The sequence below is a fragment of the Cucumis sativus genome, chromosome 6, assembly GCF_000004075.3.
Source record: "Cucumis sativus cultivar 9930 chromosome 6, Cucumber_9930_V3, whole genome shotgun sequence".
NCBI lineage: Eukaryota > Viridiplantae > Streptophyta > Magnoliopsida > Cucurbitales > Cucurbitaceae > Cucumis > Cucumis sativus.
Window position 1 is genome coordinate 1,094,382 of NC_026660.2, and position 18,466 is coordinate 1,112,847.

Below are 18,466 nucleotides of genomic sequence, written 5' to 3' on the forward strand. Positions count from 1 at the left end.
TTTTAAAAGGAGATCATTCAATTGTGATATTGATACAATGTTGTAACAGTACTCGCTTTATACATAATTCATAACGTAGATTAGATATAAGTGTTCTATTAAAAAATATTTATTAATATTTTAGATTATTAGTCGAAGTCTTCCTAAGAAATGACAAGTCCACGAAGTTTATCTTCTTTTTATTCTTTTGGAATTGAATTGGAGGGTCAATAATTGCTATTTCAACTTATGGTTCATATATTATGTGCCTATGAATTAATTTGAAAAGCACAAACAAATTTGAGGTTGAAGGGACCTAAGATGTAAAATGAGTGTTATCCTATACTTAGGATTTTATATCTACGCCACGTTTAAGGGTGATTTTAAAAAGTATTGAAATTATTTGTTTTAATTAATTTTTTTTCTTCTATTTTTTTGTGAAACCAAAAGCCTTACGAAGTCTATAAATATTCTCTTAGGTTGATTAGATCTACGTGAAAAAATATATACCTCTCATTTTTCTTGGATTTTTTTAGCATAATCAGGAGTGTGTCAATCAAGACAGACGAGATCTAGGTTGTTTTATCCTAGAGACATCGTGACATTATTTTCAATCTACTTGTATCCTTGGTAGAGCCATAAAACATCCTAAACAGAGTGTGGTCCGCGACTCAGCCACTCACGGGTTTATGTTTTGCAGATTTTATTTGTCGTTGTTGTATTCTAAATTTTGTTTATGCATGTTCCTTTGTAGTTGTTTCAATTGTTTTGGTTTTGTTGGTTTTCATTAGATTCTGAATTTTGTTCTTGTTGAAGTGTATTTGTTCCAACAACTAATAGACTTATAAGATATGTATAGAACCACGTATTTATCTAATACAACTTCGTTAAATTGTACCTTAAACATCTTTGTTACCTTCCACTTAAAGTGCTATTAGTTCATCTATTTAGTAATCAATTTTATATATATTGTACATGTGATTCATCAAAATCATCGTAGAGAACATTTCTTAAACTAAATTTGAAGTGAATGTTTAGTACCACCGACAGAGCCATACAGAGGCAAATTCAATACACAATTACCGAATACGTCTTACAAATGCTTCAAATGTTCTATTTATAGATAATTTGATAAGCATGAGTGAATTACATGACTAAGTAAGTATTTTCAAGACATTTGCCAAGGAAGTGACACATGATAATAAACACATTTTAAGACAATAGCATTTTAGGTGGAATGTGGAATGTGGAAAGGATGACATATGATCTGTAAGGAACATGTATGTGTTAATTTTGCTCATTAGGGTGAAATTATATAATTTGTATATTATATCAATGTGTTCATATGAACTTGTACTAGGGACATACCCACATGGAGATAGGGGCAAAATAAAAACTTGTACAACCTATTGTGCACGTTTATAAACACTAATTTAGAGTTTCATTGGGTTAAACATCAAATCCTATAATATAGAAATGTGTCCCTAACTTAAAATTCTGGCTACATATAGTATATAGTTAAATTTAATAAAAAAATATACTTAAATGTTTTACTGCATTAACTATTATATATACAAATCAATATACATATATAATAAGATTGTAATACTTATCTTGATTGTTGGGTAAAAATTGAAAGAAGAAAAGAACGTTGATTTGACAGTTGAGGGTAAGGAGATGATAATGAAGAAGTTTGGGGAAATTAATTAGATGCACATAACCAAATCCTTTTAAGGGGAGTGGACATCTTCTTCCTCCACCATTATTAATTCATCATGTTCTACAAAAATACAAAAAAAAAAAAAAAAACTTACCAAAATTCTCAAAATATTTTTCAACTTTAAACCATGATATGATTTCTTTTCTTTTTCTCTTATTCTTATTGGTTGGCCATTATAGCTTGTTTTAATTAATTTTATCTCTATACCATATCATATCTTCAACATATTTATGCTTCAATTGGATTTGCCCTTTCTTCTCACTTTATTCCTTTTTTTTCTTTCTTTTTGTCTAATTTAATTTCCTAAACTTTTTTTCTTTTTTAGCTTTCTTTTCTTCCCACACACATAAGCAAACAAAATGTTTCATCACACCATTATTCAACATTCATTTTTCCCATCATCCTTAATTCTCAATTCATGTGTTAAATTAAAACACTACAAAGTGTGTTTACAATCATTTCCTTTCTCTTTTGTTTCCTTCTTTGTTTTAGCTCAAACCTTTCTTTAGTTTGCTTCGTCACATTTTTCTATTTTGTCGAAAGTTGATTATAATAAGAATAATGATTAGATACGACTTAGGTTACATTTACACACAAATAACAAAAATTATATATAAAAAAATGAAGTACCATGCGGCACATTTCTCTATTAAGATGTTAATGAAATATTAATGGTACAAAAACATGTATAACCTAGTTATACTAAAATTTTATTTTTTATTTTATGATAATCGTGAAAAGTCTATATTATACAACTTTGATAATAAGTTCTCTTTTTTCTTTCTAGTCAAATACCTAAATAAAAATAAGTTTAAGAAAAATAATGAATATATACACTCACTATCATGTTTGAAATTTCAAAGTTGAGTTTGAATTAATTTAGAATGAAATGATTTTATAAAATTTAGAGATAATGTTATAAGAAAATTTCTTTCAAAACGGATGAATTCAAATTTAGACACTTCCAAATTGCAATAATATTATAGTATATTAAACCAACTAAACCTAAAAAAAAATGTATTAAAACATTAAGAATGAGTTTAATATATTTAATGTATGTATGTATAGAAAAGGATAGAAAGAAGTAAAATATATAATTATAAGGTGGGAATACTGAAAAGAGAACAAATTTTGAAAAATGATATAGATTAATTGCATTTAGAAATTTGAGAAATAAAATAAAACAATTAAAAGACAAAAAAAGAAAACTAAAAAGAAATAAAAGCCGTACTGAGTACGAAATAGGCGGGAGATCCTAAATGAGATTATTAAATTAAATTATATATTATTTTAGAAAAAAGGAAATTAAAAAAAAATAAAAAATAAAAAAGAGGGAAAACGACATGAAACGACAGCGTTCAAGTTGGTTAGGGGCATGGGGAGCAGACGCCTCCAATTGGCAACCAATTTTTGAAATTAAAATTTAAATTAGTTTCAAATAAATGAAGGATGAGAAATTAAAATAATCTATCCCATACATTATTTTCCTTTTCCCCTCTAACTACCTAACTACCTTTATATTCCTATTCCCTCCCCTTCCCCCCAACTTTATTCTCTCTTTCTTTTTTTCATATATTATACACTCCCACAATATACATAACACTCCTCATCAACAAAATTTAATTTGGGTTAAAATACTCATCCATATTTTCTAATTCAAGTAATTTTTCTTTTTAAGTTATGATTTTATATAATATAAATGTTATTTTTTGTAATGTTTTATGAAGATTTTAAAATATATATAAGAGATATTAATATATATATATAAGTATGAAAAGTGAAGGATATAATTGATTAATAGGGGGGGGAGAGAGTAGAAGGAATGAAGCTATCAAAGGAGAGAAGTGGAGGGGAAAAAAAGGGAAATGGGCCCAAGGGTATGACCAAACGGCCTAATTCAAAGAACATAACACCGAATATATCCCTTCTCTAAATATTAATATATATTGTTTCTTTTTCTTTGGCACATTGAGGAATTTATACTTTTTTGTTTTGTATTTATTTCATTGATTTGGTTTGTCAACTTTTAAAACGACGATAGCATGTTGGTGCTTTGCTTTGCAAATGGGTTGAAGTTGAGTGGGATTCATGCAAATCATTATTTTTTATCTTTTTATTTTCTTCTCAAAAACAGACCATCAAAACGACACTAATAGAGTAGGTGCCATGAATGGGCTTTTACTATTTTCAAAAACAATAATCTTTCCCATTTCCCCTTTTCCTATTTCAAAATAAATAATAGCAATATGTAAACAATATATCATCATCGAGTTTATTAGTTTAGTCATGTAACAAATTTCATTCAACTTTAACACTCATTTTTATAATATGGGTTAAAGCATTACAAACTTTAAAGTTTAGATAATATATATGGTTGCGTCGTAGATTTCATAAACTAAATTGTTACAAAAGTGAAAGTACAAATATTAAATGGTTACAAATAAAAGCCTATAAACTAAATTGTTATTTTGATAAATGTCTAGGGATTAAAAGTGATTTTTAACGTATAAAAAATATTGAATTGCAATCATATTTATGTATTATTACAAAAAAAATATAAAATTACAAGCTTGGATGTGACAAACTTTTTTAAAATAAAATATAATTTTTAAAACTTATATTATTGCTTCTGCTTTGTTAGTCAACCTAAGTTTTCCTAACCACTTGGACTTTGTGTTATATGGAAATTTGGAATATGAAGTGCATAATTAGAAATAATGGTGTTGTATATGCTTTTCTTGCTTATATGTAATTTTCTATATTTAGAAATAATTGTGTTGAATATGCTTTTCTTACTTATATGTTTTCTATATATTAGAAATGTTTTTACAATTTAACTCAAATTATGAATAACTAAAAAAAAATTAAAAAACTTGTTATTGTTTTTTTAAAATTGTATGAGAATTAAAATGTTAATGAAAACTATGGGAACATACACATCAGATTTTTAAAATTAAATGATTATTAAACAAAAATTAATTTATAATAAATATGATTTAGTTACAACTTATATATAGAGGATTCAACTTAATACACTTCGTCATATAAACCCTCCTGATACAAACAAGACGTTATTTTCAAAATTATATATAAACATAGAAAAAGAGAGTGTTAGATATGGAAACTATTAAATTGTGTATATATTTTATGAATGGCATGGGACAAATACATATATAATTACTTAGCATACATAGTCATACAAAACAAAAAGATGAAATCATGTCCTATTATTTTGAGGCCAAGCAAAGACTAGAGAAAGATATAATAATTATACAAATATATAAGAATTTAAAAAGTGAGTTTGTCTTGTTGTTTTCTTTGTTTTTGTAGAAGATTCATTGCTCTGGTCGCCATCTTTGAGGTGGCAAACATCAACTCCCATGCCCCTAACTCTATCCTTCTTATTATTTATTTATATATTATCCAACCTTCATATTTATATTTCTATACTGATATGATATTATTTTATTTTTTAATCTATCATTTTAATCCAAACCAATTCAAGCAGTACATTATTGAATATGTTGTCTTGGAATACAAAATGGATACAATACATGCATATTATGACTAAATATTGAAAAAATTATTAAAATATTCTAATGGTCGGATATATTTATCCTACATTGACTTACATTGCGAGATGACACAAGTTAGTAGCTAGTTTTGTTCGTGTACATTGCACTTAATCATGACATCTCATATTTACATATATAGTTTGAACTTTCGTCCAAAACTTTATATGTCATAATAAGTGAGTCATATCTTTTAAAAATGGATTAAATTACATAAATTTTGTTGAGATATACATGATCAAAAGGTCGTTTAACAAAATGATGATGTATTACATGATATGCACACATAAAAGCTAGGGTATTTGTTCCTTTTATCAAATTGTCACGTCAATTTAAAAAATGTCTGTTAGAAAGAACATTTCTAGTCGTTGGGCTTATATTTGTTTTTCTAAAGAAAAAAGGAAAAAGAGAAATCTATGAAATTAAAGAGATGCTCTTCTTAGGGTTTAGGGTTGAATATCTCCACGTCCATTAAAAGAAATGAGACTCTTCCCATAATATATAGTTGCTATTGATCTAAAGAATATATTCATCATTACAAACGTTCATAGCCAACAAAATAATAATGAAGAAAACGAAAACCAACAACAATGACCTTTAAATTTATATCTTTTTACCGTCTGTTTGGTTGAACTTTAATTTTAAATTCTTTTTGGCAACCAATTTTTAAATTTCATCAAACAATCCCACCATCGTTATTGCATCGATGCTATATATTAAATTATTATCTAAGTTATAAACTACATTCGTGATGCTTAAGACATATCCCATCTTAAACAGTAAGTTCATCATACCTATCATAAATTATTATTAATTCAACCAAAAAGGAATGCTAATTTGAGCTTTGTAAACATAAAATTGTATTAGCATGGATCTCTCATTTTGGTTAATTGTACTTTTAAAAATGAACTTTCTTCACTGTCACTTTTTTTTTTTAATTATTGTGTTAATAGTGTATTGGTAACAAAGTTAATTTAATTTTTTTCGTTAAAACGTACATGTATTTGATATCATATAGTGTTGATTTGTCATTCCTAATATATAAAATATGAATTCACATCTAAAACTAAAATGGTAGAAACACACATCTTCCAAATTGTACCTTTGAGTATAAGCATTATTTACTAATGAGGGTGGATAATGAAAACTTTTTTTTACATATGATATTGTCTACTTTAATTTAGACACAAACTTCGTATTAAAAATATCGTCTCATACTTTTATATATACATACCTGTGGTATTTTTTCTTTTTATCTAGTCACAATACAAAATTCAATTTTGCATTTTCCAATAAATCAATAAAATTAATCTTTTATTATGCTTAGGTACAAACAAGTTTCTACATTTAGTACGAAAATTAGAGAGATAACCATCGTACACAATCACATCTCCATTGATATTGTTAGGTCGAGTTTATAGTCAAAACAAACAATAGCATATGATCATTGTAGAGATACGTAGAGATTTTAGTATCCTAAAAGAAAATACAATATTCTTCAAACTTTGGATACCAAAAGTAGTTGACAATGGGAAAGAAGAGAAGAGAAGAGAAAAAGAAAACGAAAATATCCCCAAGTTTGATGAAGCCGTAGAAGAACACATAATGATTTTAAATAGACATTGAAAACTTGTCTTTTCTAAAAGGGAATAATCCCCGTCATCCTCTCTAAGAATGAATACGACATCCAAATATATATTGTGTAATATTAAGATTTGACGCACACCCAACGACATGTCGTTTTCCTTTTTCTTTTTTCTTTTTTCTTTTTGTGAAAAAAATATTTTTCATTTTGTATTTTGATAAAGTTTGTGGTTTATGCCATGTGTCGATATTTAGTTGTCTAAATATTTGGGTCCTCATCACTTATTTCGTACTATATATTTGTATGTAACCACACACTTGAGATAATTTATAATATTACTAAGTAATTAACAAAATAAATTTAAAAAAATTACACGTAATTGATTAATTTTTTAATTAGCTTTTATAATAATTGTTGACACAATCTTGTTTCTACAAAAAAATAGAGTTAAGATTTTTTTTTATCATCATCTTTATCTATATGAATATCACTTTAGTTAGGCTCATTTTAACTTCTAATGTCCAACCATCTCTCCTATACTTTAAATAATATAGATAATTGTGAGTTGCTTTCTACTTTTAGTAATAATAATAATAAACCGTCACCTTTTAAGTTAAAAGAATATATGATGATTTAACAACGATAGTGTGATTTGTCCTTTAGAGTAAAAAAGTAAATAATGTATAATGGCGTTCACTATTATTTTTTCCTATTGTAAAATGACAATAATAGATAGCATATAAAAAGGGGAAAAAATGGTGAGATCCTATTATTTTTTAAAATAAAGAAAGCTTTGGATAGACAACAAATGGAAGAGAAGAATTCACTCATTACACGTAACAAGGAGAAGTTATATAAAAAAAAATGTTACGTTTGTGAATATGAATCGAGGGCGGTTATTTCTTACTCTAAATGTGAGACAAAAAGAGTCCACTAATAATTAATAGTTAAGTTGAGAATTTGGTGCCTTACATCTCTATTCATTATTTATGTTCCAAAAATGTAAGAATGTAGGTTTCTTTCGCTCACAATCATCATTCTTCTCTTTTCTTTTTTCAAATTCCACTTAGTTCAATGCAAATTCTGCATGCAAAATTTTGATATTTCAATGTCTGCCCTTTCAAAATTTATAAGGAAAATTATTAAAAATAGAAAACTTCCAAAAAATATTTACTCTCTGTAATATTCCATCCGAATCTATCAATAATAGAGTCTAGAATTTTGCTATATGTTATAAATATTTTAACTTATTTTACTAATCACGATCAATAGAAATAAACTCTAATATTTCATGCTATAAACTTAATTTGTTTAAAAAATTAAAATATAGAGTCATCATGGACTTAACGATGGTATCGATAAGCTTTTGAGGACTAGAAGTTTCGTGTTTAAATCCTTCACCATGGTAATTAATAAGATACTTTTCTAAAATCAAAATAAAAGAAAGAACATAGAATCGGGATTATTCAGAAAATTTAACACAAAATATATTGAAAACTTGGGATAATATCATAATAAAAAATAAAAGAGGTTCGTATTATCTAAATTGAAACATGGGACAATAGTTATTTATTTATTTTTCAAAATTCATTTTATATTTTCAATTTTGATATCATAATTAGAAAAAAGATTATAAACAAACATTTTTTTAAAAAAATTTACTTAATGAGTATGATATTTCTATTTCAGGTGGTGTGGTTCTAATTTATGTCAATGTTATAAAAATGACAAATTAAAAAAATATAAAACGTAGGTTTGAAAAAACAAATGTTATATAATACAAAATAATAAAGTCTAGTTAAAGGGTTATATATATAATGTGTACTTCCCTAAACTGTAGACGTACCATGGCAAGTAAACTAAAAATAATTAAATATGTCAAATTACAAATCATACTTGGTCATTCAAGTAACAAAATTGAGGGTATTCCAACAGTTCCACTAATTCAATTTTAAAATCCACCATCTTTTATTATGTAGGAAAATGTGAGTAATACGTTAAATATTTTATAAATAATAAGCAGAGGTGAAGATTGATGTTCGCAATTTTTAGAGACAAGTGTCTAAGTGTGTACTCCAAGATGGAGAGGATCGAGTAAGGGTGAGATTGGAAGAGAGAGAGAGAGAGAGAAAGGTGAATAGTAAGTAGAGAAAGGTGAGAGAGGGAGGATGAAATGAATAGATACAAACAGTTGGGTTAGAACTGGCAAAGGGAATGATAAAATAGATATTGATACATATAATATATATTATTATGGTCAAGGTTCAGTGCAACTAAGTAATTGTGAGAGCTTCTCCCCCATTGCGCCTTGTTGTTCTTGAACTGTCATTAAACGTGGCAGATTAAATGACACGATTCCCTTTTCATTTCTCTCCTCCTCCTCCTCCTCTTCTTCTTCTTCTTCTTCTTCTTTTTATAATTTAATTCCTCACTCCTAGTACACCCTTTCTTTCTTAACTTTAAATTATATACTACTATCCATATGAACAATAATTAAACATTGTATATCTAAAATCACAACCCTTACCTTCTTCCTCAAGTCAAACCATTATATTATTATAAACTTCTCACACATTTGCCTTTTCTCTTTCTATACTCTCATTTTAATATTCAAATTAACTACGTATTTGATTCCTAAGCATAGGCTCTACTTTCCATATTTTATTCTTAACTAAAGTATCCAAATGTTAAGTATTTCTTAGTTAGGGTAGATTTGAAAATTGTCAAAATAAAATAAGTCTTTTTATTTTACATTATAATTATCTCATTCTAGTCCACCAAAATTCTTTTTACCCTAATGTTTCAAGTCCAATATTCGAAATTCAGATAGCTTCAACTATATCCTTGGGTGACTGGACAACACATTATGCTTCATTGTCTTTAATTATTTTGAAGAATAAAGATTTTGTTTTTGTTTTGTTTTTATTCACCTTCACATGCATAATTCATACAAAAATTTTAAGAATCTTATACCTAACCTAAAATTGTTGAAAGCTTTGTTCAAAACTAAACACGTTTGACTTTGAAATTGTTACGATTCATTTGTAAAATGGAAGATTTCTTATTAATATATATAAATTTAAAAAGCTTTTTCAAGATCGGGAATGTGTGAATTCTCTTAGTCAAGTTTATTTTGAGTTTTAAACTCAATCAAGTTTCTTGAAATTTGAATTTTTTTTATAGAAAAAATTAGCACTATTGCAGTTATGATGGGATGTGGCGTATTACTGCTGGTATGAAATAGGAAAACTTAATTAATTATAAATTAATCTTATTCATGATAAAATAGAGAAACTTAATTAATTATAATTATTAAAAAATTAATTTTATAAAACTATATTAAGTATGATTAACTAAAACCAAAATTTAAGAAACAAATGGAGAATATTTTGAAACATTAGACCCAAAACATAGCACTTAATCTTTTTTCTTTTTGTGTGTGTAAATATAATATTAATAATACGCTAATAATTATGTGAGCCGGGGTAATTAATCATGTATACTCCCCTAAGTGTATATATATATAGATTCATATATTTGTATCACTGGCAAAGAACCGACCAATAAAAGGCCGGCTTTGCAGGGATGAATCATTGATGCATATATAATTATATGAACCGACCATATGTTATAAATTGCATTAATCTCGAACTTGAGCTATTTTAATTTATATTCCTCCTTATTATTATATGAACTTGGAGCTTGGGTTGCACTTGTACACAATTAATTAATTATCTAAAATGGATGAACCCCTCTAGTTCTTTAATTAATTAATTGATTGATTAAGACAAAAGGAGAGAGAGAAACTAAAAGAGTTTGATAATTTAATAAATAAAAACCCTACTACTTGATTGATTGTTTATAATTATATATAATAATTATTAAAAGCCACACCCCCATCTGGGGATTTGGGGAATGACAGCCAACTTACAGAAGAGTAAATAGTCGGCGGCACTTGTTCATTTTCTCTTTTTAAATTCTATTATCATTATTTTCCAATCATAAATAAATGCATGCAATAATAGGAGTTTATATATTGAGAAGATCTGGAAAATGAGATCATATGAGATCAAGGGATTATGGGTATTTTTATTTTTTATTTTGTTTATAAGAAAATTAAGTTTAAGTTAAGGAGGCAAAGTGGATCTTTGGATGTAATATAGAGAGATAGAGAGATATATATAGAGATATCATTGTGAAGTCCAAGGTTGGCTCTATTAGGCAGATACTCACTGAGATTTCAAGCAAAAATCTCATGCAGATCTTTCTAATATCCAAATTTTAATTTCCAATATGCCCAAGTCAAGGATTCTATATCAAATCCTAAACTACAAAATCATATACATGTTTTTTAAATTCTTTCATTTACTTATATAATTACACATTCATTATTATTCTTTTTGTTGCATTTCAATACCAATTGATTAGCGAAAACAATAAATCATGTTTCTCGTAAAAATTCAAAGGCCGATCTCTCCAATCTCTAACAAAAGATCCTCCCAACCATGCATGTCTTAGTTTCAAACTTATCTTCAACAACAAATAATTTTAATATAAAACTCTAGCTTTTTCTCATATAATTATCTTACTTCAACTCTAATTTAAATCTCTATTAACTTGACTTCCAAGGTTACTTGGACATAATATCACACTAGATATAAATCTCTCAAGAATCCATATTTTTCTACCAATTTCTTTATAGTATATAGAGGTTCTTCTTTTTCCTTTTTTTAGAATTTGAACATTAATAAAAAGAAATTATTGTAAATAGTAAAAATTACAAAACATGGTAAAATTTCAAATTGTATTAATAAGAAAATATTGTTTGAATATATGGAGAATAGAAAATATTGTTTGAATATATATCAAAAATTCATCCCTAAGAACAGGAATCAACCATTAAATAAAATAAGGAATAATACTTAACCCATATTATAATAATAAATAATATGACAACGAAATCAGTCCATTAAAAAAAAAAAAAAAAAAAAGAAAAAAAGAGTTCCCTTAACGACACAGATAACAAAAAACCGCAAGTTCATGAACCAAAATTTCGTCTCTTTTTTACCCTCTCCCCTATAAATACCCCTCTCCGCCGCTCATTTTTCTCCACACTCACAAATTCACTTCATAATTATTTCTCTCAAACAAAAGAAAATGCCAATTCCAACTCCCTCTTCTTCTCCGCTCCTCCTCTCTAAATGCATTGTCTTCCCCGATCAACCTTCCTCCCTCCCCGACCTCCAACTCTCCGTCTCCGATCTCCCCATGCTCTCCTGTCACTATATCCAAAAAGGCTGTCTCTTCACTACTTCCAATAATCTCGACGCCACTTCTATCATCCAGCGTCTCAAATGCAGTCTCTCCAGAGCTCTCTCTCGTTTTCCTCCTCTCGCCGGTCGTTTAGTCACTGACGACGATGGTTACGTTTACATCAAATGTAACGACGCTGGTGTCGACTTCATCCACACCAATGCCGGTGAATTTTTCGTTCGTGACCTTCTCGCTCCTGGCGATGTCCCTGATTGCTTCAAGGAGTTTTTTGCTTTTGATCGAACCGTTAGTTTCGCCGGTCATTTTAATCCAATCATGGCCGTTCAAGTCACCTTCCTCGCCGACGGCATTTTCATTGGCTGCTCCGTTAACCACGCTGTCACCGACGGTACCTCCTTTTGGAATTTCTTCAACACATTTGCCGAGGAGTGTAAATCGACAACGACGACTAAAAAACTCGCTATCACTCCGTCACCGGATTTCCTGCGTGATTGTGTTCTTGTTTCTCCGACTGTCCTCCGACTGCCGTCGAGTGGTCCTAAAGTTACGTTCTCCGGGGATGTACCGTTACGGGAGAGAATATTTAGTTTCAGTAGAGAAGCAATTTTGAAACTGAAAGCTAAAACGAATGAAAAGAAATTAATCGATAACGGGGAGCTAACGGTAACGGCCGTGGAGATTATGGGGAAGCAAAGTAATGATAAGTACTGTCAAAATAACGGAAAAGTAGGGACCATTAAAGACAGCTGGAACAGAAACGACACCGTTTCGAAAGAAAACGCGAATTGCGAGGAGATCCCAAACACAACGATATCGTCGTTTCAATCACTTTGCGCCTTGTTATGGAGGTCAGTAACACGAGCGAGAAAACTCCCACCCAACAAAATGACAACCTTTCGTATGGCGGTGAACTGTCGTCACCGGCTTGAGCCGAAGTTGGATCCTTACTACTTCGGTAATGCAATTCAGAGTGTTCCGACGTACGCTTCCGCCGCCGATGTTCTCTCTCGGGATCTGCGGTGGTGCGCTGAGAAGTTGAACGAGAACGTGATGGCGCACGATAATGGAATGGTGCGGCGGTTTGTAGAGGATTGGGAGGGGAATCCGAGGGTCTTTCCACTGGGGAACGCCGATGGTGCGTCGATTACGATGGGAAGTTCTCCTAGATTTCCGATGTATGAGAACGATTTCGGATGGGGACGACCGTTGGCGGTGAGGAGTGGACGGGCGAATAAGTTCGACGGGAAGATTTCGGCGTTTCCTAGTAGAGAGAGCGGTGGAAGCGTTGATTTGGAGGTGGTTTTAGCTCCGGAAACTATGGCGGGGATTGAATCAGATTGGGAATTCATGCAATATGTTTCGTCTACTTCGTCGAATTAAAAGGTAAATTTAGTAGAAAGTTTGTGCAAATTTCGGCCTTCCATGGCATAACGGTGAGGATGAAGAAGAAGATGATGATGATAAATATATGTATGTGTGTCTTCTGTGGAAAATGAAACTATTATATGAAGACGAAGAAGCTTGTTTTTTCTGTGAAATATTGAAAATTTTATAATAATCGGATTTTTCATCAAGACTGTTCGTGTTGGATTATGAGTGATGATGATACATCACCTCAGTTCAGTTTTCAGAAATGAATAATTCTAATCTTTTTTTATTAACCTTTTCTTCTTTATTCTTTTTTGTTTTTCTTTTCTTTCTTATCAAGGAATCCAGATTTTTTTGAATTGGGTATATGTTTACTCCCCTTCACAAACTAATATCAAAAGTGAGCTTTCAACTCCTATTAGCTTTGATGATATGAGACTCAACTTCCAAGTTTAATCAAAGTACACAAATCTGATTGAACATTCATAGGATTGCAGTTGAAAATTAAGTGAGAAAATGGTAACTGTAAAGAAAAACCCAATATCGATTAATTCTATAATGAAATCTTATTACAATTAATTACACTACTTTTTGTTACGAGTAGGTAAAAGTGGCGAGAAATACTGGAAGGAGGATTGGTTTTTGAAACTCTTTAATATATACATGATAACATAGTTTCAGGAGAATATATCCAGTGGATAGATTACACATATTAATGCTTTTTATAGTTAATTTTCCTTAAATGGAAAAAAAATTAAATGAATTGTTAAAAAGAATTAGCTGATTCAACAAAAAAAAAAAAAAAAAAATTGAGCAGCCAGTTTCTAAGGGCTAGCTAGCTCTCATGTGGTCTATGGATTAAAGCACATATATGCTAATGAGCTGAAAAATGTTAATATTTACACTCGTTAGTAGTAGCGGTGAGCAGGAAGGCCAAAAAACCCAAACGACTAACCGAAGTTTTTGGTCAGAGGAAGGGCAAACTGCTGTGGGTTTCGATTTTTAGCAACAATGGTTGGTTTCGTCGCCCTTTGTCCGGTCGGACAGGTTCGAGTAACCGTGCTTGCGCGAATAAAGGAAATAATTTTTATTACTTGTTCCATCTTTTTTGGTAAATATTTTTAGTTCCCCATAGGTATCTTCCACCATACATGTGTTCGGTCCACATCAATCCAACTTTTTTTGCTCGGACGTTCGTTGGTCACCTACAGTTTCCGTTCTGCACACTCTTCCTTCTGTCCATCATCCTTTTCAGATTCTAGTTGGAGTTCCTCTCCTATAATTAATTGAGCCCAATTTCTCATTTGTTTCATAACAAGAAAATAAACACAATCTTTGTTCCATCCCAATTCTCTTCCTCTTCCCACTTCCACTTCACTCAATTTTGAGCTTCCGGTTCTTGTTTTTATTTCTTGTTCCGCCGACGAGTACACGTTAGAACATAAAAGTTGTATTAACCTTGGAAGCAACCGACAACACAGTTAGCAGTTTAGCACTACGGTCGGTCGAAATTTTTTTCATTGCAGTGGTTCGTCACGACTCATCAATTCACTTTTGTTCAACATTCTGATATATATAAATATTTCAACACCGCTTCCTCTTCTTTCTCTCTTCCAAGTCTCGACATCCTCGAATCTCCGACAGAGTAAGTTCTATGTATAAAATAAGGTTGCTTGTTGTGTTGTTAGAGAGAGATTGGTTTGATTTCGATGTTGAGAAAACCAACTGACCGATCTACGATTTTGTTGGGAGCAGTCAGGATTGGTTTCGCCATTTCCATATGACTTGTGGTCGGTCGGAGTCGGTTTGATCGAAAAACCAATTTCGACTAACCGTTGATCACCCTTATCCATTAGATCCTTAGGTTAATTAGAACAATAGCCCAGAATTGTTTGAAATGAGTCAAAATGAGTATCTAAGAAACTATTTAAGAAATTAGAGCAATTTTCTTAATCGATTAGCTGGATGCATTATTTGTTAAAAAATACATTAATTAACGAATTGTTCAAGAAAAGAACATTAAAAAAGTAAGTAAAGTTTTAGTGTGTAAAACTTAACAATTAAGTATTCAATTTATTTAGATGTTGTGTATGCAGCACTGCTTACAGAAAATGTTAGTGTGGTATTATCGCCACAAAGATCATTGCAGCCATCCAATCATATAATTTGTTGTATAATAATTTCTTACTACATCTTTTTAAATCGTTATTTTTTTATGATTGTAAGATCAACGAGATAGATTTAAATTAAAAATAAATAAATAAATAAACAACTAATACTTGTATAAATGGTGATGCATGGTATTTATTCTCCAATTGAAAAATGTTATATCAACAATTATGACAGGATTACACATTAGATAATTATTCCATTATATCCCCAATTTAAAAATTGCCACATGTGATACTCTTCTAGTCTTATAAGATATGAAGGAACAAATTCTCATTATCATTATGTTGTGTGCTTGTAATATGAATTGATAAACCATAGGTTCAATGTTTACTCCAGGATCTTACTATTGATCACAATACAATGATTTATGTTGGGTGTACTCAATCTTATCAAGTTTGCTTTTTTCAAATTTGCATTTAGTTTGTGCTAACCCTGTGCAAGAACATTTACGTTTATCTAGTGTCGAATCTCAATACACTTCATAGCCTCCATTAGTACACCATGTGTTGAGTTTATCTGAACTCACAAAATATTATTACTTATCCCTCAAGATGGTAGTATGGGACTATTTACAAAATCTGTATGATCTAATATTCGCTTGGGGCATGTGCTTATAATATTTGTGGTATTAGCCTATTGTACCCAATCGGAGCAGGAATCTTCACGATGATGCTCCTCAACCGAAATAAGTTAAAATTCAAACCAAACCCCAAATCTATGGGTAATTTAATCAAAGTCAACCCATAATCGTAGAAACCAAAGGTTTAACGAAAACCACAATACAATCTCATACTGTCTTAAACACTGTTGGGCGATACCCTGACGGGCGGCGACCACACGGTAGCAAAGCTTGCGATGGAGAACTTTGTTCATGGGTGAGACTTGGCAGAAAAGAGATCTGAGGAGAGAGAGGAAATGAGAAGAAGATGGTGAATGAGAAAAAGAGAAACATCCATGACGTACGGCGACGTCTATGAGGATAAGGAGGAGGAGAGGGGGATGACGACACTGAAGACCGAACTATAGTTAGGTTAACTTTTGGCTTTTTTTCTTTTTACTATTATTTTCTCTTAATTTTAACTCACAAAATTTATTTAATAAACAAATATATATCTTCATTTAACTTAGATTATCTTTTCCATTTTTTTAAAAAAATAATTTGAAAACTAAAAATATTTTAATTCATTCTCCTATAAATCTAATTTATTAGATATCAAAATTAAAATTAGAGGAAAAACGAAACCTAAAACTTTTGTTTATAGCAGAAAATAGTGCAGCTTCAGTTTATATGAAAAGTGTGAAAGATATATTCAACAATCTCTTGCTTATAAAAGAAACAATATTTTATGTAATTTAAAAACCACATAAATTTATGGGCTAAATCTCATAACTTTCTATTTCAATTACAAAAGTTTAAATTGATATACTAATATGTTTTTAGATAAAAAGCAATAAACAATCAATATATATCTGAATGAAGTAGAATTATTTAAGATAAAATAAAATCTATAGATCTCTTATAAATTAAAATCAAAATGATGTGAAAGGTGGTTAAATAATTTTTTTATAAAAAAAAGCGACTAAATCAAATATTTTCAAGAAGTGTTGAAACAAATCAAATCTAGTGTAAAACCATCAATTCTAATACCATGAGAAAATTTTGGCACATTTTTTTCCTATATTTGTTAGATTGCAATCTCATGATGAAAAAGAATGCATTGTATTCTAATAATTTGTATATTATTAAAATAGAGCCGTGGCACACTTTTGCCAAAAAAAAAAAGAAAAAACTTATTAACCTATCATTTCACCAAAACTCAAAATTATTTTATCTAAATGAAAATTTAGCGAAACGTGAACATAATAATTTTTTTAGCAAAATATTGACAAACGCATTTATAATCTAAATACAATACCTAATCATCGTCAACTACTCTCTCAACAAGGTCATTTCACTCTAGGTGGTTGTCAATAACCTAGTTAAGTATGTACAAATTCCTATCATCCACTCTTTTTGCGCAGAAAATTGAAGGATCAATAAAAAAATGGTACACTTTCACACGCTCAAACCAAAAGAGAAAGGCAAATTCAGCAATGCCAAATGCTAGGGTTGAAGGGGTTTTTATGGGTTTTTTGATTGAATCTATCCGAACATAATACCCAAAATTTTCAAGGAAGTAGATCTTTGTCATCTTGACTTTGTTCTATCTTTTAGTTTTTTTAGTCATTGAAAATGTACACAAACCGTGACCTAAGATACTAACAGTGTATATCATATGTCATATTATATATCACATATTACACAATATAAATGAAATAACATCATAAATATCTCATATACATCCTCCTTTGCAACCCTTTTTTTACACTTTTCTTTTCCACTCTAACTTTCTGATACATAATAAAATGTCAATATCATTTAATAATGTAAATTATAATTTGGTGTATGTATGAAACGGTATATGTATAATAAATAACATGCCTTTTTGGTTTCTATGTCTTTTCTATCTTCTTCAAACTTCTCCTCACTTCTTTCCCCCTGTTTTGTTCTTCTCCTTCTTCCACTACTTTTTTCTTCAGACTTTTTATTCCTTTTTATTATATTTTTCCTTCCACTTAGATTGATTTATTTTTCTTTTGCCCTTTCTAATTTATTTGTATGATTTTTTTAGCAATTGGTACATTATTTTGTACAATATCATTTAAAATATACCTCACAAACATACAATCCAAAATAAATTTGGTGCGAAAATAATATACTTCATTAGAGTCGGATCTTTCCTCACAAAATGTACG

General features: G+C 29.7%; 1 protein-coding gene across 1 annotated transcript; it reads left to right on the forward strand.

Annotated features, from left to right (window-relative positions):
* The first annotated feature begins 11,951 nt into the window (after positions 1–11,951).
* Positions 11,952–13,791, forward strand: LOC101218527 (uncharacterized acetyltransferase At3g50280). Its single transcript, XM_004138523.3, has one exon. It carries the CDS (start codon positions 12,014–12,016, stop codon positions 13,508–13,510), a length of 1,497 nt encoding a protein of 498 aa, XP_004138571.1. The 5' UTR covers positions 11,952–12,013; the 3' UTR covers positions 13,511–13,791.
* Positions 13,792–18,466: the final 4,675 nt, after the last annotated feature.

Excerpts from the sequence above, each read along its gene's own strand:
- LOC101218527 (XM_004138523.3), top strand. The coding sequence starts at position 12,014 with ATGCCAATTCCAACTCCCTCTTCTTCTCCGCTCCTCCTCTCTAAATGC.